At 31.1% G+C, this 27606-nt stretch overlaps 2 protein-coding genes across 4 annotated transcripts; one reads left to right on the top strand and one right to left on the bottom strand.

The window, feature by feature from the left end:
• Positions 1-821: 821 nt before the first annotated feature.
• On the top strand, positions 822-15991 carry LOC134687597 (uncharacterized). 2 transcript variants are annotated; one of them, XM_063548014.1, is made up of 12 exons: positions 822-1015; positions 2579-2626; positions 4714-4815; positions 5450-5521; positions 6380-6451; positions 7642-7743; positions 9965-10033; positions 10438-10491; positions 10937-11148; positions 13236-13470; positions 13951-14163; positions 15409-15991. In XM_063548014.1, the coding sequence occupies exons 1-12, from the start codon at positions 937-939 to the stop codon at positions 15831-15833; spliced, it is 1683 nt and encodes a 560-aa protein (XP_063404084.1). In that variant the 5' UTR covers positions 822-936; the 3' UTR covers positions 15834-15991. The 2 variants fall into 2 exon arrangements, with proteins under 2 accessions (XP_063404084.1, XP_063404085.1); XM_063548015.1 differs by lacking the exon at positions 9965-10033.
• A 1953-nt stretch (positions 15992-17944) lies between these two features.
• LOC134687596 (uncharacterized) lies at positions 17945-26923 on the bottom strand. 2 transcript variants are annotated; one of them, XM_063548012.1, is made up of 7 exons: positions 26606-26923; positions 25298-25450; positions 23950-24140; positions 22866-22984; positions 22061-22105; positions 21363-21473; positions 17945-19640 (listed from the first exon to the last, which is right to left on the bottom strand). In XM_063548012.1, the coding sequence occupies exons 2-7, from the start codon at positions 25417-25419 to the stop codon at positions 19545-19547; spliced, it is 684 nt and encodes a 227-aa protein (XP_063404082.1). In that variant the 5' UTR covers positions 25420-25450; positions 26606-26923; the 3' UTR covers positions 17945-19544. The 2 variants fall into 2 exon arrangements, with proteins under 2 accessions (XP_063404082.1, XP_063404083.1); XM_063548013.1 differs by having other exon boundaries at positions 26889-26908.
• Positions 26924-27606: the final 683 nt, after the last annotated feature.

Genomic DNA, 27606 nt, shown 5'->3' with positions numbered 1-27606 from the left:
AACTGAATGCCAAATAAAATGCAAAGTTCAATAGCATTGACAACCAATTATTCAGAAAAGCTGACTAACTTCAGCAACAGCCATCACTAACCTTAGTGTATACATTTATCATTGGTTACTCTCAATGTATAAACAATAGACGCAGTAATGACATTTTCCGTATAAACAACTGAAGTGCTAACGACTAGACTGGTGATAATCTCATGAACGTCATTAGGCTGTGATTTCAAACCACTTTGTGTTAAATCTTATCAAAGATATCATGCTTACATTTTGTGTGTATATGACAAGTATTATCTCGTCTATATCAGATAAGTGGCGCTCCATATAAACCAGTTGGTAAGAAAAAATATATAGTTAGGCAAACGTATTGCCTAAAAGAATGTCATTATGGCTTGGAATCCTTAGTAATTGGGACATTAGTGGTTAAAATCAATTGATGTAGTTTTTATTGATATTACATATTTTTGGAATTGTATAACTATTATAAACATTCAATCTCTACATTTTTAAAGTACGTTTATAATACATGTTTTCCCCTTTCCTATCAACGAAAAAATCCAAAGAATGTATATAAAAGAAATAAAGATATAAATAGACAAATTGTACATTCCAATTTTACAATATTTGGTGAACGACAGGTATACATTTAAAAATAATTTAAACATTATTCAAAATAATTAAAGTAAAGATATATATTTAACAATTATATGGCTGATGAACACGAATTTATATAGATTTCCAAAAATTGATTTTGTACTGTAGATGCATCGGGAAATCCTTTGCAAATCGAAAGTAGAATTCAGAATAACAAAAACCTGTTACATATTTTGACAAGGAGTGTTACATGTACGCTTTATAAAAAGTTATCTGATCAAAACAATTACGTTTGAAATAATCATACAAAAAGATCAGATAGCTCTATCCCGTTATAGAATGAAGAAATGTGACATTTGTTTCAAAGAATTCAAAGGAGATGCTGGTATCAGGATACATAAAAGCAAAATGCACAAAGGTAAAGGATTTATTTATACTGATTTAAACAACATTTGATAATTATTATCTCATCAATTTATTTTAGAATTACCCTTTCTTTTCATAGTATTGTTGTGGAGTGTTAACAATGCAGTTACAGTTGTTGCTTCGTTAATATTTAGAAGTTTTCCTTAATGTTCCTTAAAAAGGATATAAACTGATTGAATAATCAAATGGACGATCGATGCAAGTTGTGGCCATCATTGCAGTTGATCAAAAAAAGTAAAATCACAAAAATACTGAACTTAGAGGAAAATCAATTCGGAAAGTCCATAATCACATGGCAAAATCAAATAACAAAACGCATCAAAAACGAATGGACAAGAACTGTCATATTCCTGACTTAGTAAAGGCATTTTGAAATGTAGAAAATGGTGGATTAAACCTGGTTCAATATTCATTTTAACTTGTATATCATATCGTACAGCAACGTTTAACAATCAACTTTGATATGGCATGAACTGATTAAAAAGACTTATGGTAATACAAACAAATTAAGGTTATTGCACGAAGAAGAAGCGAGTTGGGATTCGTCGACAGGGTACTTCAACCAAAAGAAAGATCACAATGTAAGCAATAACACATGTTTAACGTATGATACTCAAATTAAAAATTCGTGTCCTAGGTCATATCATTACACATTTTTTATTGACTGCATGTGTCTGCTGACTAGTATGAGTTTTTCGATAAAATACAAGAAGTGAGATTGATATTTGTACAATACCACCATTATACATAGGCCTACAACTTGAAATAGTTGACAATGGAACAATTATCCAACTGAGACCAAATCACGTGAAACTAAACAAAAAGCTTCCCAATATTAATGTACATAACAGAAGGGTTATTTTCGTAGGTTTGTTTTCCATATATATTCACTGACAGATATTATAAAATTGAAATGGAAATGTCAAGAGACAACAACCGACCAAACAGCAGGAAACAGCCATCTTTAGAATTTCGATCGTTAAAAAGATGGATTAAAGATAATAAACATATGTTAGATGTTGATCACACATTTTATGTTGATATCATTACTGGAATTACGACAAGATGTGACTACATGGAAAGAAGTAAAACCATAACGACTTTACAAAACAACTTAAAATCAAAAACAATATCAAATTAAACCGAACGAAAAGCATTGCCGAAACACCATTTTAAAATACAAAATAACATGATATGAGCTACATGCATGTGGTAATTTTGTTATGTAAATTTGTCATTTTTTTTTATATCTAGCACCATGATGCCATCAAACGATTTGCAAAAGTTAAAAGACAAACAAAAATGTCCTGTCTAAATGTCAATTGAGTTTTCATAAAATAGTAATTGATAAAATTATTAATAATCTGGGTTATGTCTATTTATCAGACTGGTATGAAAAAGGATTCATATATTATAAAGGTCTGTTCAAACCTCATTTTTTCGGTACATTAGGTGGATACAATATTTGATTTTCTTCTATTCGTTAAGATTAAATTCAAATTAATTGTGTGAACCATTATGTTCATTGCTCATAGATTATTCTCATTTGTTATAGATGAACCAATAGGAGGTAAACCAAAAACAGCTGTACAAGCCTCAAATGGTAACTTATATACTTTTTATATATTTTCATTGGTATCAATTTTCGTGATTTTAGGAAAACTTATACAATTTTATATTTTATTTCGTGCCTTTTGCAAAGTCTGCATACATTCTTTTAAAAAAACTTGTTATTTGTTGAACATTGAAATTCGTGGTTCCCCTGTAACTATGAAATAACATAAATTCGTATCCAACGAATATTAATGAATCCACAGTACTTGTGTTAGAGTTAATGGAGATGATTCGTATGAGTTAAACAATCCTCAACCTAACACAGACATCAACAGGTCATACTTGATAAATATATCTATAACATATTAAAAATTCCAAGCTATAATCGTTCAGAATTTAAACGGCTGTGTATAAATTAAAAACTGACTACACAAACTTGTTATAACTTTCATATTCTACACAACAAAGAATAAAATCAACTGATTTAAGACATGTACTAAGTCAGGAATATGCAGTTGTAGTCACATAATTCTTTTCTATGTATTATGTATTTTGTTGCACTTCAGTGTTCCTGTTGTTCCTATGTTTTCCTCTTATAGTTGTTGTTATGGTTCATTCAGTTAACCCGAATTTTTTTACCCTCAATTTATTTATGACTTTTTAGCAGCGATATGCTACTGTTGCCTTTATTTGTTACCACAACTGAAGAAGTTTCTGACTGATAGGTACATGCGTATGTTGTGAAGTTGAACTCGTCGTTTTATCAATTAGTATATAATATATCATAAATCGGGTAACTTTTATTGTAGTCATAAATACATTTAAAACACGCATTCAACTTTTAAAGAAAGTAATAAAATACACAATAACAGATACCATATCTAATAATAAATGGACAAAATATATATAAGAAATAATGCACGCTTTTGAAACGCTGCCGGTCATATTTTCGGACTGTTTCATTTTAAGATTTTAGATCATATTTATCCATGTCAAACAACTCTATCTAATGTACTGCAATATCAAACTTTGGATATTAACTGAAATAACACTTAAAAACAGTCAACGGAATTCTGATTAGTACAAATATGTAAAAAATTGAGATTGAAATCAGTCAAAATTGTTCACAATAATTTGTGAAATATACATACAATAACACTTTGCACAAAAAGTGCCTTCATATGAGGGGACAAAAAGTAAAATCAAAAAAATACTGAACTCAGAGGAAAATCAATACGGAAAGTCCATAATCACATGGCAATATCAAATAACAAAACGCATCAAAAACGAAGAGACAAGAACTGTCATATTCCTGACTTGTTGCAGGCATTTTCAAATGTAGAAAATGGTGGATTAAACCATTGAAATTATTTGATCTAAGATGAACTGTCTTCCCGAGGGCTTCAGACGTTAAAAGTTGAGATACTCAACTCCTATGATGGCAACTATTGTTCTTTTAAAACGTGCCTACATCCGTTTTAACAATCTTGGATTTATCATTTGATGATTTTGTTAAAACAATCATTTCAACAAAGAACTTCTATAGTACGTCATATCTAAAATAACATACGCTTATATATGATAATCTCCACTGGTATGTGCAACACCCTTCAGGAGTATCAGTTCACCAGCAGAATCACCGACTCAGTAGTTATAGAAAAAATGGTACCCATTTTATCAACAGATGCACATTTCGACAATCGATGTTAGTGAGTCTCGAGGCCAAAATGTTTAAAAATCCAACGCTTATCTTAAAGATAAGGAGCTATAAACCAAAATGATAAAACAGTGTAGCCTCAACAAGGCAAGGAATCTGAGCTTAACATAATAGAAATCCATTTCTTAATTCAAAGTAACTTCCAAAATTTTGAAACAGCAAATTCTAATAGCACAAAATTATGACCATATCGAAGTACTGGCTACAAAGACAAAACGCTAGTGATATCCTCGGGGGATATTAGTCAACATGCAGAGGCATCAATTTATTTTAGCGCATTTCGACTGAGGTTATGACATTGAACTAAGAATCAAATTCATGAATTAAATATGATTATGATATCCTTTGTATGTCAACCACAACACTTTGGCCACGTATCATTTTTGTAAATCAAGTTACTTTATTTGATTTTATTGTAGGCGATCATCAAACACAAGATTTAAAATTCAAATGCAAATTTTGTGAAAAAAAAACTGAAACAGAAAACGGTTTGCGAATTCATCATGGACAAATACATAAAGGTTTGTAAAAACGTTGCACCTGAACTTATCTTAAAATCATTGATTGAAGATGGATGCATTACATAAGAATCTCAAACATACTTAAAAGAGGGACGAAAGATACCAAAGGGACAGTCAAACTCATAAATCTAAAACAAACTGACAATGCCATGGCTAAAAATGAAAAAGACAAATAATAGTACACATGAGCTATCTATAATCTATAAGCTGTGTTTTATAGTCGTTTGTCTTTTGTTTGTTTATAGTTTAATTGATGGTGTTGAAAGATTATATTGGACTTGTGTTAGTGGTTAACCATCTCTATCTTTTACGAATTACCCTCATAAAAAATAATCTTTTTCTTTTTCTTTTAAACAGATATTAAACCAACCAATAACACATCTTACTCAAAGTTAATATATACTTATATAATTCTTGTTTGCATGACCTTTAACACCAATAAAATTAACGCTCCGTTAAAGATTAATATTAAGGTTCAAATATAACGTAATATTACATGCAGTAGGCTATCATTAAATGGTCGTTATCTGAATTCGTATGTATCAAAATAAAATAAACCTTTTTTATAAGTATAGTAAGAACTTTATGCTCTTTCTAAGAATTACAGACTTAGTTATCTTATGTTTTAACACAGGTACTACATATCCAGAGCCCGCTTCTACAGATAAGAAAGGAAGCAGAACAAAAAGTGTGGCGGATGCACATGGTAGGTAAAAAGTAAGAACACAAAAATACTGAACTCCGAGGAAAATTCAAAAAGGAAAATCAAAAATCAAAAGGCAAAATCAAATGTCCAAACACATCAAACGAATGGATAACAACTGTCATATTCCTGACTTGGTACAGGCATTTTCTAATGTAAAAAATGGTGAATTGAACCTGGTTTTATAGCTAGCTAAACCTCTCACGTGTATGACAGTTATTTATCCTTTCTTAAATATGCTTCATATGAATGTACTTAAAAAACACTTCAAAGCTTATAAGTGTTATACACTTCACGATCAGATAAAATAAAGTACGAATTTGAGGTGCATTCAGAACAAATTAGCGATAACTTAAGTTTCAGTTTAGATTATCTATATTTGGGATAGAACATCCTAACAATTTCGTATAATTCAAATTTTTGCAAACAATTTGTATAACATTCATGATTGGATGGGATTTAATGTTTTAATCAAAATTGTTATAAAAATACACAAACGCTTTCTCTTTCAGAAGAATCAAAACTATATTTAAACGTTGCTACCGCAAACCATATATACGAGGCAACGTTAGTCTTCGAAATTATAGTTTAAATAAACAAGTAATATAAAACAATAAAATTGCATGAGCTTTCACCAGGACAATCGTATACGTTTCCTGTTATGAGTGCATTACCGACCATACGTATTAGGACTCAGACAAAATGATACAATTCGGAATAGAACTAAAGTTATACAGATTAGACATCTCTTCTCGTAATTCCTGAAATGATCGGATATTTAAACAGCTTTTTAAAACTATTATAAGAACTTGATGCTCCTTCTATGTATTACAGACCTAGTAATCTTATGACTTCTCATAGGTACTACCTATCTAGAGCCCTCTTCTACAGATAAGAAAGGAATCAGAATAAAAAGTGTTCCGTATGCACATGGTAAGCATAATTATGCTTCATAAGATTGTATTTAATAAAAACTCTTTAAAGATACACAGCTTATAAGTGTCAAACACTTCACACTCAGATAAAATAAAGTACGAATTTAAGGTGCATTGAGAACAAATTAACGATTACTCATGTCACATTTTAAATTATTTATACTTAGGATAACAAATCCGTAGCATTTCTTATAATTTAAAGTCTTTCAAACATTTTTTTTAACAATTATATTAAAATTAAACGGTTGAGATTTAATTTTCTAATCAAAATTGTGATGAAAATTACACAAACGCTTTCTTCAAACCATTGTTATATGCGAGACAACATTAGTCTTCCAAAAACATATGTTAAATAAACAGGTAAAATAAAACAATTAAGTTGCATGAGCTTTCACCCGGACAATCGTATACGTATCCTGTTATGCGTGCATGACCGACCATATGTATTAGGACTCAGACAAAATGTATAATTCGGAATAGAACTAATAAGTTATACAGATCAGACATCTATTCTCGTGCCAAAATCAACTTAATGAAATCACTTACCTCTTGTATCGAGGTACAGCACAACGTATCAGTCTTCATTTGCTAACTTGGTGAAAGTGAAGTGTGGGATTTTTTTGGGCATATAATCCTTATTGCATCAGTTTTTGTCCGAGGACAACACTCCTGTTAACAACGTCCTTGTAATGTGAACATGTATGCACGTTACGGTTTAATCTAAGACATGTAAATACCATATGAGGATGCGGAGGGTAATTTCTGATTGGTTGGTTTTCATGTTTTATGACATTTTCAGCACTATTAGCTATTTTGTGGCGGTAAATTTGTATTGATGTAAGAGTAACAATGGACTTCCGACAGAAATAAAAGTACAAGGATTATAATTTAGTACGCCAGACGCGCGTTTCGTCTACATAAGACTCATCAGTGACGCTCATATCAAAAAAGTTATAAAGCCAAACAAACTGACTATCTTAGTAAATTAAGATTTTAGTCGAATGCACATGCAGCTCGGGGGGAGTAGTAGAATTCAATACCTTAGTACTGACAGGCATAAGATGCATTACTTGGACTATCTAGATAACTCGCTACGTTTGTAAAAAAGTATAGTTAGTCATGAACAAGCAACAATTAGCACATGATAACCCAAAACAAACAGGTAACTTGTTTGTTTTGCTTTTGTAGGCGGCAATCATACAGATGATTTGCAATTTAAATGTAAATTTTGTGAAAAAACGTTCGAAACAGAGAGAGGATTGAAAATACATCATGGACGTGTTCATCAAGGTTTGTAAATTTTTCCGGGTCTTAAGTGCCTTTTCTGTAATTCATTGTTTTTATATCAACTTGAAATATATATTTGCAAATATTTTGATTCAGTGGTTGCTACATAGTATCTATTGATTTCCAGATTATAAATATCTGATCATTCCTGGCGCAATTGTTTGAAGACATCTAACATAATCCATGCTATATAGCACATACATTTATGTTGTACAAATAATAATAAATAACTACAAAATAAGGTGGAATTACAAGAGGGATAGTCAAACTCATAGATCGAAAATAAATTGACAACGCCATGGCTAGAAATAAAAAGACAAACAGACAAACAATAGTTCACAAAACACTACATAGAAAACTAAGGACTGAGCGACACGAACCCTTGCAAAACTGGAGGTGATCTCAGGTGCTCAGACATGGTGTTATCAGTTTGATGTGGACCTATGAGTTTAAATGTCCTTCTGTTTTTTTTTGTCCTCTTTTAAGTGTAAATACTATTAAACGCTAAACGCAAGAACGTTAAAAATAAAGCGATGCACGGGAACATTGTACATTTTATGAGAAATGCGTTTTAATTTAACGAAGTAATAGGCAATTATGGACCTCTTCAGGTAGTGTCTCAGTAGACATTTATTGAACAACGATTATGGCAAAAACTATGACTTCGCGGTAACAATGTAACACATTTGATTTGTATCTTAGTTATATATAGTGCGGTTAATTGGGGGGAAATAGAACACTTTTTGATTATTTTGTTTTAAAGGAATGTTTCCTTGCACTAAATACTATTAACAGCTGTAAGGCTCGATTTAGCTAAATTTCTAGTTTACGATCCTAAATGGAATGATTAAAACTGAACTTTTACATTCCAATTTTATGAAAACGCCAGGTGTTCCGTTCGACACCGGGGGCATACGTCACGTTCTTTAGTTGTCAAAATATGAAATAAATCAAACTATACTTTTACTTTCCATTTGTATTAACCATCATTTGATATAAAACAACATACTTGACGTCTCTTATGTGTAAGCTATATCAAACACAACAATGAAAACCATCGACAATCAATTATTGAAATAAAAACTCCACCCGACTTCAAGTTATCGTCTAAAGCAAAACCCAAATATTAACCCGGTATATTCAATTATTTTCTAGTTCATGCATTTTGTTACATTGATACTTTTAAATCCATCATTTCTTAGTTAAGAAAATGCCTGTCCCAAGTTACAAGTCAGGAATATTGCAGTTGTAATCCATTCTTTTGTAGAGTTTTAGCTTTTTATTTTGCAATTTCGTTATGGATTTTCCGTTTTGAAGTTTCCGTGGAGTTAGGTCTTTTTGTATTTTTACTTTTTATTTTGAGATGACAATTGTGATGTTAAATTGAGAATGGAAATTGGGAATGGTTTAAAGAGACAACAACCCGATCATAGAGAAGACAACAGCAGAAGGTCACCAACAGGTCTTCAATGCAGCGAGAAATTCCCGCAACGGAGGCGTCCTTCAGCTGGCCCCATAACAAATATATATACTAGTTCAGTGATTATGAACGCCATACTAAACTCCAAATTGTACACAAGAAACTAAAATTAAAAATAATGCAAGACTAACAAAGGCCAGAGGCTCCTAACTTGGGACAGTCGCAAAAAATCGGCGTGGTTAAACATGTTTATGAGATATCAACCCCCCCCCCTATACCTCTAGCCAATGCAGAAAAGTAAACGCATAACAATTCGCACATTAAAATTCAGTTCAAGAGTGCTAAACATAATTGGTCATTACAAGTTAAAAACAAAATCTTCGACTGAACACCATAAACACTGAATGATCAAAATTTTAACTGATCGCAAACTTAGCTACAACATTATGTCGAAGTTGCCAAAATAAATCTATTAACACAGTATTTTAAATTCTACTTGTGTCTTTAATTTCGGTTAAGACAACAATATGTATTTACTGATTAACATCGGATAACTGGTTACACATACAAAAATAAACGTAATTGTCCATTCCACGTCTATATTCACCCCACGTCTACTGAAAAGAACAAAATATCAATAAGTTAGTGTATGTCTTTGTCTTTTTTTCGTTTTAATCAACAAAATTCATATAAGACGTAAAGGTTATACAGAACAAAGCTTTAAATAACACGAATCTAACTACCAATGATGCAGTTACATGTAAAATCTTCAGTTTTTCTTTACTTGGTCTACATTATTTTAAGATAAAGATTTTCCTGGACATTGTTGCAAAATTCCAAATGGTGCAACAGCAGCAACGAAGGACCCGTATGGTAGATAAGTTTATGTTTGTGATATATTAATAAGACAACTTAAAACGCCTATTGTTTACATTTGCATTGACACCAGAAGCATACTTATGGCGTCACCTAGCTTTGTTGTCAAAGAAAATAACATCGTTTTCGAGAAGTATTCGTTTGATGACGTTTTACGCCGAAAAAATGATATATTAGTTTACATAAATTGTTTTAGATAAAATAAAGGAATTCACAGAATTCTATGTCAAACACAAAAACAATGTGAAAGAGAATGAAAAGCAGATATGTTAAATCTTTAGTTGATATTGTCCTAAACTTAACTTTAAAATGCATGAATTGATTTATGTATTATTTCACTGTGTTATATTGAATATTGGTACTGTTTTAGAAATATTAAATTTTTTGAGACATGTTTACAGCTGAAAGCGTAGCAAAAGTAGAACTTCTAAGATCTCCTTCAGTTCCGCTTGATAGTAAGTGTATATATATTGTATGTAATGCATGTGACACTTTTATCGAAGTAAACAAGGAAAAGAGAATCTAATGGCCATTGAATGATAATGAAAATTCATGAATCAACAAAATATAACACAACGAAATGCAAAACCAACGTATAAACTTGGAACGAGTAAAACAAAACCAGATACGGATCCCGAAAAAAGGCCCGAATATCACGAATTTATAGACACAACATATTGATAGCCTACAACTACAAAATAAGCAATGACAATATTACTATGTGACATTGGTTTTCAACAAACACGTTACCATGGTTACACGAATTAAATTTATGTACAGAATATGTCAATGCTAATACAACAAAACAACCGATATTTATTAATTAACAAATGAATCACTATTTGTTAAACTCACAAACGCCTATAGATTAGATTAAGTAGAACATGATTTTCATTTCAGTGATGGTAAAAATAGACAAAGCCAGAGTGACAGATCAAGCCATTGATAGACTTTCAGATCAATCGGAGGAGTGCAAGATGTCCAAGAAAGATGCTAGTGCAGCTTCAGAAGCAATGAACTCATTTACTGAGTCTTTCCTGACAGAATTGAACAAAATTTCTAAACTGAAATGGACTCATTTCAATTCTGGTTCTTTTTATGATAAAACTAGAGTAAGCATTTTTTTTTATTTTTACAAACATTACTAGTTTATTGAATAAACTGGGGTATCCATCGACAATAAAACCTTTGGTAAACATTATCTGATAAAAGTACGTGAAATACAAATTATCTAAACAGAACCTGAAATTAAACAAGAATGATATAGCATGTCGTTTACTATATGGACTAAATCTCACAGCAATATTTAAAATGATAGATCTTACACAGACTCAATACAATAACTTACAAAATCAAATCAATATTTGTCAAATGAAGAACATGAGCTGGTTTTTATCGGTACAGCTTTGTGGATTTATTTCAGGATTTTTACACGCAACTTATTATAAGTGTGCATTACATTACAATTATTGTGGTTAAACTTTGTATTAACTCGACAGTCAGAAAGCTTTTATGATATATCAGTTTACAATGCTAACAGAAGAAAGTAAGCTTCCACAATAGAAACTATGACTTAACATTGCAAGGTGTTATGCTATCAAAAAGATAGGCTCTATTATAGTGAGTCGTACAACTAATCCTCCCCTTGTATCTCAATTATTGACGACTTCATGAATTCGGCACATATTGAATTGATGACAACGATATGCATGTGTATTCCAACATTTTTGTATTTATATATTTATATCTTCTTTTGAATAATTTAAATTGATTTAAGTTGACACAACAATGCAGAATATAGTCCTGATAAATTTTATTTGATGATTTATTACAGAGTAGTCCTAATGAGATTGATTTGTAACCTTTATTACAGAATAGTCCTAATGAGTTTGATTTGTAACCTTTATTACAGAATAGTCCTAATGAGATTGATTTGTAACCTTTATTACAGAATAGTCCTAATGAGTTTGATTTGTAACCTTTATTACAGAATAGTCCTAATGAGATTGATTTGTAACCTTTATTACAGAATAGTCCTAATGAGTTTGATTTGTAACCTTTATTACAGAATAGTCCTAATGAGATTGATTTGTAACCTTTATTACAGAATAGTCCTAATGAGTTTGATTTGTAACCTTTATTACAGAATAGTTCTAATGAGTTTGATTTGTAACCTTTATTTCAGAATAGTTCTAATGAGTTTGATTTGTAACCTTTATTTCAGAATAGTCCTAATGAGTTTGATTTGTAACCTTTATTACAGAATAGTCCTAATGAGTTTGATTTGTAACCTTTATTACAGAATAGTCCTGATGAGTTTGATTTGTAACCTTTATTACAGAATAGTCCTAATGAGTTTGATTTGTAACCTTTATTACAGAATAGTCCTGATGAGTTTGATTTGTAACCTTTATTACAGAATAGTCCTAATGAGTTTGATTTGTAAACTTTATTACAGAATAGTCCTTATGAGTTTGATTTGTAACCTTTATTTCAGAATAGTCCTAATGAGTTTGATTTGTAACCTTTATTTCAGAATAGTCCTAATGAGTTTGATTTGTAACCTTTATTTCAGAATAGTCCTGATGAGTTTGATTTGTAACCTTTATTTCAGAATAGTCCTTATGAGTTTGATTTGTAACCTTTATTACAGAATAGTCCTAATGAGTTTGATTTGTAACCTTTATTACAGAATAGTCCTGATGAGTTTGATTTGTAACCTTTATTTTAGAATAGTCCTAATGAGTTTGATTTGTAACCTTTATTACAGAATAGTCCTGATGAGTTTGATTTGTAACCTTTATTACAGAATAGTCCTGATGAGTTTGATTTGTAACCTTTATTACAGAATAGTCCTAATGAGTTTGATTTGTAACCTTTATTACAGAATAGTCCTAATGAGTTTGATTTGTAACCTTTATTACAGAATAGTCCTAATGAGTTGTATTTGTAACCTTTATTTCAGAATAGTCCTGATGAGTTTGATTTGTAACCTTTATTACAGAATAGTCCTAATGAGTTTGATTTGTAACCTTTATTACAGAATAGTCCCGATGAGTTTGATTTGTAACCTTTATTTCAGAATAGTCCCGATGAGTTTGATTTGTAACCTTTATTTCAGAATAGTCCTAATGAGTTTGATTTGTAACCTTTATTATAGAATAGTACTAAGGAGTTTGATTTGTAACCTTTATTTCAGAATAGTCCCGATGAGTTTGATTTGATGATATACCCGGATGTTCAGGTGTCTGTAGATTTTGATGATAAGTCAGTTCCTGGTTTCTATAAAGTTAAAATGGTATCAACAAGAGTTTCCGAATTAGATAGTACAGTTACAAGGAATGATTACGTTACACCAGGGGCCTATAAGACTTATGTTTTTGGATTGATTGATCGTGTGCTTCAGAAAATCAGAGAAGGTAGAAGAGTGACGAGTGAGTTAGCTTATTCCAATATTTTGCTTATCCTTTAATGTGTTAAATGAAATCTTATTCCAAGTTTATAATCAGTATTTTTTGCTTTTCTTCATAGCGTTTTGTTATGCCGTCAGAAATATATTTTTACCGACCGATACTGTGATTCGATTTATTTAGCCCTGGATTTTGTTAACTACTTCCAATATTTAATTTCTGACCATTCTGGTGTTTTGGCGATTGAGACATAACCGTTGAAACTGACTTACAATATATATGCTAAACAAATTACATAGATTATCATAAATAATGTTTTCACTTATAAATTACAAAATCGTTTATAATGTCGTGAAACGAAAGACAAGTCATTTAAATATTAAAATGACGCAACTAATTTCTCTGCACCAGATATGCATTTCGACAAAAGATGTCTCTTCAGAAAAACGAGTTGCAATAGATTTCATTACAAATATTTTAGGGATTTTTAACCTATTATTTCAGAGAGAGTTAAGTCCAGAAACAGTCCTGCCTACACAATCGATTTCAATGCAATCCCTGGAAAGAAAGCAATCGACGTAGATTTGGTTCCCTGTTTTAAAATTGATTGTTGGCCTCCAGTTGCGAAACGAATAGATCCTAAATGGATTTCATATGACAGTGTTGTCCGCAATGCAATGAAATCTTGTGACGTAGTATGCAAAAAATGTCCACATGGTAATAAAAAAAAAATAAGTTACATACTTAGAACACACAATTTTCGAATGAAGAAGCAACCATACCAAATTTTCAAAAGTTGCATGTTTTAACAGTTGGGTCCTTCTAATGTTTTTTGTGTAATGATGTAAATAAACTCATCATAGGCACCAGGACTAAATTTTGAACATACGCCAGACGCGCGTAAGGTATGGTAAAATTATCCATAGACAAATCTGTATGTTGAAAAGATTGTATATCTTGAAATTTTAATTATAGCTGAATATTCTTAATGTCGAGTTTCAAAGTCATCTTGAGGTGCACTTTTTAATTTTAATTTTTTAATATTTGTTCGATTGTGACAAACTTGATTTGTTAAGTAATCAATAAAAGACGGCGCCCATAAGAAGAACAGGGAGTGTTCTCAAAAAGCGCTTTGCTCGAATATTTTTTTATTCCGATATTTTGTTTCCTGTAACAATAAATACTGGTTTTCTTTATAGAATATAGTGTTTTGAGAAACAAAAAATAAATCAACTACTGTATATCAAGAGCGGCATGTTTTATTCTTATACTGTAAAAGGCAAACGTAAATTGGTTGAATAAATGGCATTTTGATAAATAGGAGGGGGGGTCCCCCAAAAAAAAACCACAAACAAAGATTGTGTGCCGATAATCTCACACAAAGGATATTTTAATTATTGTAGTTTAATCATATCATGCCTGGACTCAAATACTTTTTTTTAGTATCCAAACTACCTTAACAAAATAAAGGTTTTGGTAAGCGTATTAGATGTATCGCGGTTCTAGATCTAATACAGACAGTAACCTGATCAGACTGAAACAAAAAGGACACGCAATCCCTTTATTTCCTATTAGTGTATGAAGTTGAATTGTATTTCGAATATTTCTGACCATGTTTACTGAATTTTATATATTAAGATAACTGCGTTACTGGGTAAATACGTATTTTGTCTCCTCTGCGTGGACAAGTAAGAATGGAATCGAATAACACTGACTGTTCAAATTGGTTTCTAAATTGTGGCGTTAACACTTAAACTGATCATTATAAGACCGTGTCTCAATACAGTTTAATAACAACAACTTAAATATTGATAGCTATACTTTGAAACTTCTTCAATCCTATATAAATATGTATGTAAGCATGTCATTGACTTCGATATAAAATAAATTATTCTGAGTTATTTGTTAGAAAATTCAATTCAATCGAAAATATTAGATAATTGAACAATTTGATTGTTTTAGATCACCCAGACAATAATTTGCTATGGCGGTTGTCATTTGCAAAGGCAGAGAAAATGTTAATGAATCATGCTAACAGCAGTGGAGATTCGACATTCAAGAAAGATGCCTTTCGTTTCATCAAGTTGTATATCTGCAATATGAAAGAACAATTTCCCGGAGAAATACAAAAATTCAGTTCCTACTGCATAAAACAATTTATGTTCACACAATTTGACAACTGGCCCAAAAAAGCAACAGAGGAGGTCATAATACAAAGAAGCATTTTGACACAGCTAATTGAGGGACTGGAAGAACGATGTATTCCAAATTATTTTATACAAAATGATAATGTCCTACAGTTTATTCCAAAGCATGAGTTAGATCTTTTATGTCGCGGGATAAAAATGGAATATGAAAAATTGCTTGGGAAAAAAAGAAGTAAATAAACAGAATGTTTCGTGATTAACAAAACAAGATTACACAGGCTGTATTGTCTGCTTTACTGATCACAATCATTTTTCTGTTGATAGTCTTTCAGATAAAGGTTTATAACAAACATCACATAACTTATAATAATCAACCCTGTCAGACCAACATATGTACACATACCAATAAATTCATACAACACGAATAGTTAAGTCTTTGCTTATAGAAACAGAACTTAACACGTAAACTTGGCATTTACCAATGAATCCGGGACATAAGGTCAATGTCACAATTATAATACCTGCCATCAGAACATTTACAGCTAACAATTTTCTATACTCCAAATTTAGCTGGACTATTAAGTATCTACGAAACATATTTAACCTGAAAAACTTAATATTTGACCAAGGAACTATGAAAATATTTAATTCAAATGAACAAGACAGATATCGACATTACAATTATTCCATACACCAAACATAGTTGAACTATTGCATATAGTATCTGAGATGAAGAACAAACTAGGTAACCTTAACATTAACCAATGACCCATGAAACTGATGTTAAAGCCAGATGACCCTGCTAGACGTCATGTGCCATTTGCAATCATTTCATACATCATATTGCTTTAAGAATCTAAGAATAGACCAAACGACACAAACTTAAATGCAACCCACAAACCATGAAAATGAGGTTAACGTCAGATGCAACCTGCCAATCTTGACATTTATACCTTCAAATCATCCCATACGACAAATATAGCTGACCTACTGCTCATGGTTTGTGAGAAACTGGTAGCCAAGGCTCCGTGTTGAAGGCCGTACTTTAACCTATAATGGTTTACTTTTTAAATTGTTATTTGGATGGAGAGTTGTCTCATTGGCACTCACACCACATCTTCCTATATCTATCTACAATCATGTTACTTAAACCTTGGTCACTAATTAGCCTTTAATTGAGGTCTGGTGAACATTTTTGCTATTTGAGTGAGATACATATTTACTGCCAAAAATATAAATAACATAAAATGCCAGCTTACTTATTTGTGAAATAATACCTTCACTAATGGATTTCTTTCAGATTCGGAGATCATATTTTTTTAATCGAGTGTAAAACTACCAATCTTGTGGTTTGTAACAAGATTCATAAGTACGAATTTAATATAAAACATATGGGAACGCAAACCAGTATTGTTGTTTAACCCGAATGCAAAGTGTGCTGTAAACAGTATCAGCACTTTGCGTCTTTTGTCCGTTTGTTAGTTGTTTTTGTGACACTAGTTGCTCTGGTGAGACAATTAAACCATTTCTAATGAAATTTTACCGTTAGTTACAGTGCTTTTTTTACACACTAGGATAACCAGAAGGATGAACACACATTACCAGGGTTAATCCTGCCACATTCTGTATGTGTCTGTCCAAATTCATAATCATATTTATTAATGTTTAGTGGTTATTATTTGGGTTTTTTCATAGTTGACATAGTGCTTTTTCAATTTGCTATGGTCATATTTGTTTGTCGTGACTTGTTTTAACATGATCGGTCCGTTGTGTTTTGTCCTTTCAATTTTCTCAAGCTGCAGCCTCTGTTAGATAACTTTATAAGATATTTGTTCGTTTTGCGCATTAGTGACAACCACATAATTATTAGCTGACAATTAGCAAGGGGCAAAAGATACTATAGGGACAGTCAAACTCATAAATCAAATAGAAACTGACAACGCCATGGATAAAAATAAAAAAGACAAATAGACAAACAATAGTACATATGACACAACATAGAAAACCAAAGAATAATCAACATGAACCCCATCAAAAACTGTTGGTGATCTTAGGTGCTCCTGGATGGTAAGCTGATCCTGCTCCACATGTGGCACTCGTCGGGATGCTCATGTTATAACAAATCCAGTAAATAGTCCAATAAGGTAGGTCACATTCATATAAGGGAAGTGGATTGTAGTTACGACATAAGGAACATATCAGATATCATCTGCTTATTGGTAATAATTCCTGGTTATCTCTATTATTTATAGTTTTCTACTAAATTTGCTACAAAAAATTGATCAGCTGAATTCATACAAATCTGTATGTTAATGCCTGTCAATTTTAAACAACTAAAGCTAAGTCAAGTGTCAACAAAATAACATTTTTATTTGAAAATTAACAATGAAAAGTATTTTCAATATAAATGTATGAACATATATGATATTTACAGCATTTGTTTAAATACACACATACCATTAATATTTTCTTTTATCTATGTTACATCAAACTTAGGTATTTGAAATATCAATGTTAATTTTTTATATATCAAGATAACTCTTAACTTTGATACAAGAAAACCATTTGAAATTGGTATAAAATAATTTTAGAAAACATACAAAAAATACTTAAGCAGGATGACAATGTTTTTTTAAAAATATTATCCTTAAATAATGACACTGTTGAGCAAATCTATAATGGATATATAGATATTATTTCATCACCAATCCTCCAATATAACAAACATATAAAGTCATTGGAACAAAACAAATCATCTAATAGAAAATATGTTGCCTTCAAACAGATACTGACATTATTATACAATATTAGTTATGCCACCAAACATTCTTCATGATTTTTCTGACATAATTAAAAACAGTACCACAAAGAAGTATGAAATGATGTGGAATTTTCTGTGAATTACAAATTCATTTGCGTTTCCATCTTTATTTTTATGAGAGTCCTTTAGTATTAGTTTACATAGCCTCATAATTATATAGAAAATTTGTCTAAATATAGAAGCATGGTGTATGTAAACAAATGCACTACTAAAACCTAGTGAAAAAAAAATGGAAAGACTTATGGGTGAAGTAATTTGGGCTATCAGTTTTCTGAATTCCAATCAAATGAATGACATTTGATAGGTTTGAACTGTTCAGGTAATCCACCTTTTTAAATTCATGATCAACATCTAATTTCGAAAAATAAGTTTGTAAACAAAAATGTCAAAAAAAATATACTTCATAAAAACAGATCTTATTTTTACTTTTAATTAATATTGCTCAACACTGGAATTTGTACAGTTGAAATTTTGCATTTAAACAAAATCTTATATTTGTTCTTCAATATGCAAATTTTATCTTTTATATTGGAGGACTTACCGGATACATAAATTGAAAGGCAAACAGTTGCAAAGAACTTCAATTCTGGACAGTATACTGAGAAAACAAATCTCTCTTGGTGTTAATACATACCAATTTTTTTTTATTAGCTTTTCCTTATCCTAATATAACATTGTTTTTAATCTGATAAAAAATGCTCTAATGGCAGTCCTTGAATAATTGACATTCATCAGTTATCAGAACAAAATCATGCATAAAAATGTACTTATATTTTGTAGCATTGAAAGATCATATCACTGAAAAAATCATTCCTATAATATACATTCTTTTATAAAGCCATGCTAAAAAAGTCCATGAAAATATAAAATGAAATAAAAAAAGCAATTTTCAATTCCCTTTTGCCCTATTTTAAAATAAAATTTGCCAACACAAAGAAGAACATCTGATCATGTAATCATTATATCACATTGCATAATTAATAATAAATTTGATTATTTATCATTTCAATAATGCCATTGTTATCTTTCTCACTTGGTTTGCTATGTTATTCCTCTATTTATGAATTCCAATACTGTCAAGTGAAATTTCGTGAAAACTGATAGCACAAAATACAATAGTTTGAATCCACTCAATCGTGTGGATAGACGACCTTCATCCAGGGTCTAGGTAAATACTGAGCACCATCAAATCCTTCGAAATATTCATCAATACCTGGATGCATTATCTGAAAAAGATCAAATATTTATTTAGCCATTGCCAGAATCTAATACATAGAAAAACAAGAATGTGTCCAAAGTACACCAATGCCCAACTCATATCTTCATTTTGCATGTTTAATGGACCATGAAATTTGGTAAAAAAATCTAATTTGGCATCAAAATTAAAAAGATCAAGTTGATTAGACTTCAGCTAACTCCAAAAACTACCATGACCAAAAACTTTAACCTGAAGCGGGAAGAACAGATGGACGAATGGACCCACAGACCAGAAAACATAATGCCCCTCTACTATCGTAGGTTGGGCATAATAAACTCATAATAGATACCAGGATTGAAATTTTGTTTTTACATCAGATGCACATTTCCTCTACATAAGACTCATCAGTGATGCCTGAATTAAAAAAAAATTAAAAGGCCAAATAAATCACAAAGTTGCCGAAGGTGCAATGGTGGTATAGCCAGTCAAGTTCATTAAAACTTCCATCGTTGGAAGTTGAAGAGCATTGAGGACCAAACATTCCTAAAAGTTTTGCCAAATACAACTAATTATAAATGTGCAAATATATTCTTATTTTGAATTGAAAACATTATTCTCTCCACTCTACAAAACTAATGTATCAAATCTAAAAACTGTACACACATAAAATATAAATTAATTAATAGAGTCCATTAATCAGACATACATATATTTGTTTAGGGGCCAGTTGAAGGACAATCTGGGTGGGGGAATTTCTCGATACATTGAAGACCTGTTGGCGACCTTCTGCTGTTGTTTTCTATGGTCAGGTTGTTGTCTCTTTGACACATTCCCCATTTCCATTCTCAATTTTATATAAATAATTCGCCATACATATTTCAATATGTTGCTTATCCGAAATTTTTGCATTGTTTTATTTTGGTCAAGTTTAAACAGTAGTGGTTTTGCTTAAAAACATATATTTCACACTTTGAATTGGATATCATTATGTTATCAGTATGCAGCATTTCATGACTTAGCAATAATTTATTCAAATTGACTCATGGTTAATAATTGCTCAACAATAAAACGCACAAAAGGTAAAAATTAAAGGGGACAATAAAAATTATAAGTGAATTAGAGACAGACATCACAATTTCCTACCAAAAATATCACAATTACAGATTAATTAACGTTACACCAAAAATATGGCTTATCAGAAAGATAAGCTGTTTCTGTTGCTCTGACATAACTGATAACACCTATTTTAGAGTTTTTAAATTTTCCCCAGACATTAATAATATAAACATTTGATGCAAATATTTTATTGACATGAAATGGAGACAAAACTGCCCAGAGTAGTCCTATAGAACATTCATTCAAGGATCATAGGTAATTTCCAAATAACTAATATTCCCAAGGGTATAACTCCTTTAATAAAATTTGCACTGATTTTCAAACTCGTCTGAGACATTGCTTATACATAACTCTAATATGAGTTTTATAAATTTATTTACAGATTGACATCTGGTATTTATATATATATGTCTCCTCAAAACTGTGTTGATAAAAGTGGCAAATAGGGGGCATACTATGTTATTCTCAAAATGAGACTGTAATTTCAATTTCTGAAAGGTTTTTAGGAACATCCATTTAGACAATACATCTTTTAAATTCTATAAAAAGTGAGAAAAAAGTTACTTAAACATACAATTTCATTAAGTAGTTTTCTAGTGAATATAAAAATATTTGTAACATTTTAATTTCATACCTTCATATTGCTGATGATTTCAAAATTTTCTTCTGGAACATACGTTAACTGTGGTGTTAATCTATCTCTTGTATCTACTAAAATGGAATAGTTTGGCATGTCTCTCCATTCCTATTTAAATGTAAAAAAGTTTATGGATTAGTTGTATATCTATCAATACATATTTGTTTTTCGTTCATTTTTTTACATAAATAAGGCCGTTAGTTTTCTCGTTTGAATTGTTTTAATTCTCTTATGGGGGCTTTTATAGCTGACTATATGCTGTATGGGCTTTGCTCATTGTTGAAGGCTGTACAGTGACCTATAATTTTTAATGTTTGTTAATGTTTGTGTCATTTTGGTCTTTTGTGGATAGTTGTCTCATTGGCAATCATACCACATCTTCTTTTTTATACACTATTATGACTTTTCTGATGATTTCAATGTACATTCAAAAGCATGGAAACAGTGCCCTCATAATGTGTGTTTCAAATATTGGCTTTAATAAATCTCAATAAGAAAAGATTACATGCATATAATTGGGTAAATATGATGAATAAATACATGTATGAGAAATCCAAATTGGAAAAAGGGGAATATGTCAGATAGCAACCAGAGGTGGACTTCAGGACTAGGGTGCTTTCTATTATTCTACTCCCGCTTCCTGTTTTCTTTTTTAACCTTGCTGTCAAGTAATTGTTAACATGATTAATACTAACTGGTTTATCTTTGTCATGCATCTGTTTTATCCAATCTGCTGGTGCCTGTTAAATACAAATTGTCATGTTACATCACTGTTTAAAACTAGGAGGTTTGAACTGTCACAATTATGTTAATCCCAGCTGTACACTAGCTAGGTATGTGTCTGTCCAATGTATTATAAGGAGCTGGTAATTCAGTGGTTGTCATTTGTTTCTGTCTATTGTTTTTTCCTTAGTGGTTCTTAACATAAATCATGTCATTGGTTTCCCTCTTAATTTGTATTACATTTTGTCATGCAAGGGCCTTTTTTAGAGGAAACCTAGACATTTGATGTCATAATTGAATATTGACAAATGATGAAATAAAATAACTGTTCATTAAATAGAATTATTACATTGGCTACAATGAAATACATTGATTTCAGTGAAACAAAAACCCAATAATTTCACATTTGAAATAATTTTACTCCTCTGACATCGTACACTATAGTCATTGTCATGATGTTGGATCAAAGCAAATTGTGAATGCTAAAAACAAGATATAGTTCCTTTCATTTTCTAATTTAATTACAGAAATAAAACCATTGGCCAATGTAATAAAAAGAATAACCAATCAAAGAATATTGAATATTTTTCTCTATTAAAATTCTTCGATTAGATATTCTATAAATAATAAACAGGTAAGGGTAAAATACTTAGAATTAGAGAAATGTATATGTAGAACAGGTTAAAAACTTAAATATTGTTAAGGAAAAGAGATATTTTTCCATCTATATATATATATATATGTTACAATATATGTAATTCAAATATATGCACTTACCCTACATTTAGGATCCCAGCCAACAATGACCCCTCTGTAACCCCAGATTTTATGTCGTATCACCTGACCTATTCTGTATTTCACATTTGGAGGTCTTGGACTTCTGGGTTGCGTAGAAGCTGAAAATTGATGCATAAAAGACAATAAAGCACCTTTATACATTTTGTAATATTGATCGGTTACACCTTTGAACTTGGTGTCTTTGGTCATGCTGGGTTGTTTTGTCGTAGAAAGAATTGTCTATCCTTCAAATTTTGATAAACAGTACAAATGCAATAATAAATTCATCTATTATCTAAGTAAAAAAAGGGCATGCCGCTGCTAGGAATCATGAACATTAGTGGCAATAACTGGCAATGATATCAAAATGTGGCACATCATGCATGTCACCATCTATGCATGTTTGTCTTGTATCCAACACTGATCACCTTAGCTATCGATGCCACATGTAAAAAAACATTGTAACAAAAAACATGTGTATTAATTTATTCCCCAGTGTTTTGGTGGGGTACGTGTTTTCTGTGTTGTGTGTTGTGTATTGTGTTCTATTATTTGTCTGTTTATCTTTTTCTTTTTTAGCCATAGGGTTATCAGTTTATTTTCAATCTATGAGTTTGCTGTCCCTTTGGCATCTTTTGCCCCTCTTTTCAAGATGAACTGACCAAAATCTAATAATTATTTACCTTATACCAAAGCTTTAACCTAAATGCAAATAACATATAAATCAGAGGGCAGAGTGCATGTTATAAAATGTATCAAAAGATTTTTGAATACAGATATGAGCAATTTAAAAAATAAGGAAATAAATAACATTCCTAATGTTGATTAAGACTGGTTAAAAACTTTCAAGTAAGTTAGAATGATTACAAAGTTTTTTAATAGTTGAGAGAGATTGATGAAATCATATTTAATATTATAATTTTCCTAAAGAAATTTGTAACCTGTTAAGAAGAATAAAAGGAGATGTGGGGTGTAAATACATGCATGTCACAAAGTACATCAACAAGATAGTTACATACATGTAACAGCACAAAGCAAAACTACCTATACCTCTATCATATTCAGTCATTATAAAAAAAAATACCTGCAAAATGTCCTTCTGGATCTTTATATTTCAACACTTCTAAGGCTGGAGATTCTCCCTGGGGGTCATCTACAGAAGGGTCATCTGACTCGGATAATGAAGAGACAGAATTGAGAAGATCTGTACACCATCGTTTCCAGGTCTGCCATGATAAATATTTCTCTTGGAACACAGATGCATCATTCACTAAGCTAGAATATAAAAACAAAGCATATTCTAATTTCTTCAAACATCGTAAGCTTTTAACAATAACAATGTTATGGAAGCATACATGTTATACATTTCCAGTATGACCATCTCTTCATGCTTCACTCAACTATACATACAGTCGGCATGACACGGGTTATGTTCTTCCCATTTATGTTATGATGGTATGATATTAAACCCCTAACAGGAAGGATTGTGCCTGATATTCATATGATGAAGACATAATCTTTCAATCAGTTTAATTGAAGTCTGGAGCTAGCATTTTAGTTAACTGCTAGTTATCTGTTGTAATTTATGTATTATTGTCATTTTATTTATTTTCTTTTGTTACATCTTCTGATTCACACTGGGACTGCTCTTGAACTGAATTTTAATGTGTATTGTTATGCATTTACTTTTCTACATTGGCTAGAGGTATAGGTGGAGGGTTGAGATCTCACAAACATGTTTAACCCTGCTGCATTTTTGCACCTGTCTCAAGTCAGGAGCTCTGGCCTTGTTAGTCTTGTATTATTTTTAATTTTAGTTTCTTGTGCACAATTTGGAGTTTAGTATTGCCTTCATTATCACTGAACTAGCATATATATTTGTTTAGGGGCCAGATGAAGGACGCCTCCGGGTGCGGGTATTTCTGGCTGCATTGAAGACCTGCTGGTGACCTTCTGCTGTTGTCTGTTCTATGGTCGGGTTGTTGTGTCTTTGACATATTCCCCATTTCCATTCTCAATTTTAGTAAATTTCCAGATTTTGGTTCTGTTTATTTTTCTATGGCTTACAGTTTTCTATTTCCTAACGCTGCTGCAGCAGTGAACCTGAAGTTTTTAAATACATTTTCTACTAAGATTATGTTTTGCAGGCAAACAATTAATGTATATGTAAAACGCTGTGTCTTGTGAATCTTAACTGATTATAATATGTTCTAGATCAAGATTCCAGTTCTCAAAATTTTAGTTTTAATCAAAAGATTTTGTTGTTTCTGCTTTTCCTGAGTGGATTCTTTTTATATATATATACTTTTAAAGTTTTAATCTTTTAAAATAAAAGCTCCCCGCTTCCTTTACCTGCCTTTTATTAAAAACAACATTCCTTTTGATGTAGGGAATAAGTATTTCAATAGGAATGAATATAGTATTCTTCTTACTTTCTTAGAGCATAGCTTCTCTGTGAATCAGTTGTAGACATGAATTTAGTAAACAAATACTGTGCTGGTACTGCCATTAACAACAGTCCTAGCTGTATTGCTGCACGACGATCTACTGGCATAGTCTTTTATTTCTTCTTCTGATAAATACATCTGCAAAAATAATCATAATCTTCAATGTTTATTCGAGGCTCCAACAAAAAGGCCAAAAAAGGTACGACGTTGAAGAGCATTGAGGACCAAAAATTCCTAAAAATGATAGTGAAATATCTTTCATGACAAATAATCTACAGATTAAATACATGTAGCTTCTCATTGTACTATTCTTTGCATTACTTTAAATGTCATCATAAGGTTTTAGATATATCAAGAATATGGTACATGTAGTCTAGGAAAACATACATGTTGTTGAAGGCTGTACATTGACCTATAATGGTTTACTTTTTTAAATTGTTTTTGGATGGAGAGTTGTCTCATTGGCACTCAAGCCACATCTTCCTTTATCTATGTTAATCATATTTGTTTGCATAGTCATTGGTTGTTTTGCACATAAATCAAACACATAGTTTTCTCAATTTTAAAAACAGTTTTACATTTGTCATTTCATACATTTTGGGTCTTTTTATATATTCTTTTATAGCTTGCTACGCATTATAGGTTTTGCTCATTATTGAAAGGTGTAAGATATTCTACTTACATGTAACTGTATAGTGGCTAAATAAATGTATTGTAATTATGATCCCAGAAGTACTGATTTGATTTGATTTTTGGTATTTAAATGCAAATTTTAAGCACCACTTTTGGGTTATTGTGTGGTGGCCAGTTTTTATTGATGGAGGAAGCTAGAGTCCCTGAAGAAAACCAACATCATTCGATAGGAAAACTGACAATCCTAGTAAATATTGGAGTCAAATGAACCAGCACAAGCGAGGTTTCAAACTCACAACCTCAGTGTTGACTGTCTAATGATTACAGTAGTAACTACTCAGACCATTTGGCCAGGGAGGACCCTCCTAGAAGTAATGAAAATTAAATCTAACTTGATCTTCATTTTAGCATGACATACATGTACAGGTCAAATGAATAATATACATGTATGGTCTAAATAATCTTCATTATTTCTTTTTGCTATCACCATTTTATCATCCATACTCATATAGATTAAGTATCTGATATGTTTCGGTATACAAATCATGCAAATGTAGTAGTTATAGTATCAAAGAAGTAAAAAATATCTGCATAAATCAATAATTTGATGTGCAAGGAAGCATTATCTTCCAGATGACAAGTAATTTTACGATATCTTACCTGTTGTATACACTTCAATAGAACTGTGTATATGGCAGAATGCCTATTATGACAGCGTCAATACTAAACGCTATACGGATACCGAGTTCCTCAGTGTCAGGTTCAATGGTTTTAGTTATGAAATAGTGACAAACAGTTTTTATTAAAAACTAAGCTTATCATCAATATCAATTATACAGTTATGTTATCTATTGGTAGTTTACATGACGTGTCATTTCATTTTTCATAAATATTTAACCATTTTAAATTGATTTTAACTAACAAATAGATTTTTGCCACATACACTTTGTTGTTGTACGACCTGTTTACGGTTGACGTAAAAGTATGAAAACAATAACAATAATAAATTAAAAAAAATAATATATAATAAGAGACAAATGTTAACTGTGAATTATATCAAAACCCTTATGAACACAAATTTCTCTTTTTTAAGTTTTATCCAAAACATTGTGTGGATTGTAACGTAAATTGGTCATACTTTCGTTTTCTTATCTTATTGCCAATCTATCTCCAACGTAGCAGCACCTCCAGTCTCAGTAAAACAGTTAATGACAGGAAAATCCCATGTTGATTCTGAAATTTTGTGCTTATGGCATGTGATAAACATCATTTGTGTTAGTTATATATTTTCTAAGTCAAACTTATAAATCTAAAACAAACTGACAACGCCATGGCTAAAAATGAAAAAAGACAAACAGACAAACAATAGTACACATGACACAACAAAGAAAACTTAAGAATAAGGCAGCAACCATTTGATTTTCGGGGGGGGGGGGGGGGGGGCTATGTTTTTTTTTTTGGGAAAAAAGTTTGTTTCCATCTTTTGGAGAAAAAAATAATTTGTTTTTGATTCTGAGAGAAAAAAAAAATTTTGTTTCACCCTCAGCTGCCACTATATGTAATGCTAAAATTGAAAGACAAAAATTGTAATCGACTTGTCGCGAAAAAAATAGATTTGTCCAGAAAAAAAACCCATTGTCTGATGCTTAATTGGTCCGTTT

The sequence above is a fragment of the Mytilus trossulus genome, chromosome 10, assembly GCF_036588685.1.
Source record: "Mytilus trossulus isolate FHL-02 chromosome 10, PNRI_Mtr1.1.1.hap1, whole genome shotgun sequence".
Classification (NCBI taxonomy): Eukaryota; Metazoa; Mollusca; class Bivalvia; order Mytilida; family Mytilidae; genus Mytilus; species Mytilus trossulus.
This window is presented reverse-complemented; position numbering and strand designations above follow the sequence as displayed.

Bases quoted from the DNA above. Each gene is read 5' to 3' on its own strand.
- LOC134687596 (XM_063548012.1), bottom strand. From the start codon at position 25,419: ATGCCAGTAGATCGTCGTGCAGCAATACAGCTAGGACTGTTGTTAATG. The intron at 22,985-23,949 runs GTATTTTTTTTT...ATCAATTTTCAG, and splicing joins TCCAGAAGGACATTTTGCAG to CTTCTACGCAACCCAGAAGT. The intron at 21,474-22,060 runs GTTAGTATTAAT...ACATTTAAATAG, and splicing joins TGCATGACAAAGATAAACCA to GAATGGAGAGACATGCCAAA.
- LOC134687597 (XM_063548014.1), top strand. From the start codon at position 937: ATGAAGAAATGTGACATTTGTTTCAAAGAATTCAAAGGAGATGCTGGT. The intron at 5,522-6,379 runs GTAGGTAAAAAG...GACTTCTCATAG, and splicing joins AAGTGTGGCGGATGCACATG to GTACTACCTATCTAGAGCCC. The intron at 10,034-10,437 runs GTAGATAAGTTT...ACATGTTTACAG, and splicing joins AGCAACGAAGGACCCGTATG to CTGAAAGCGTAGCAAAAGTA.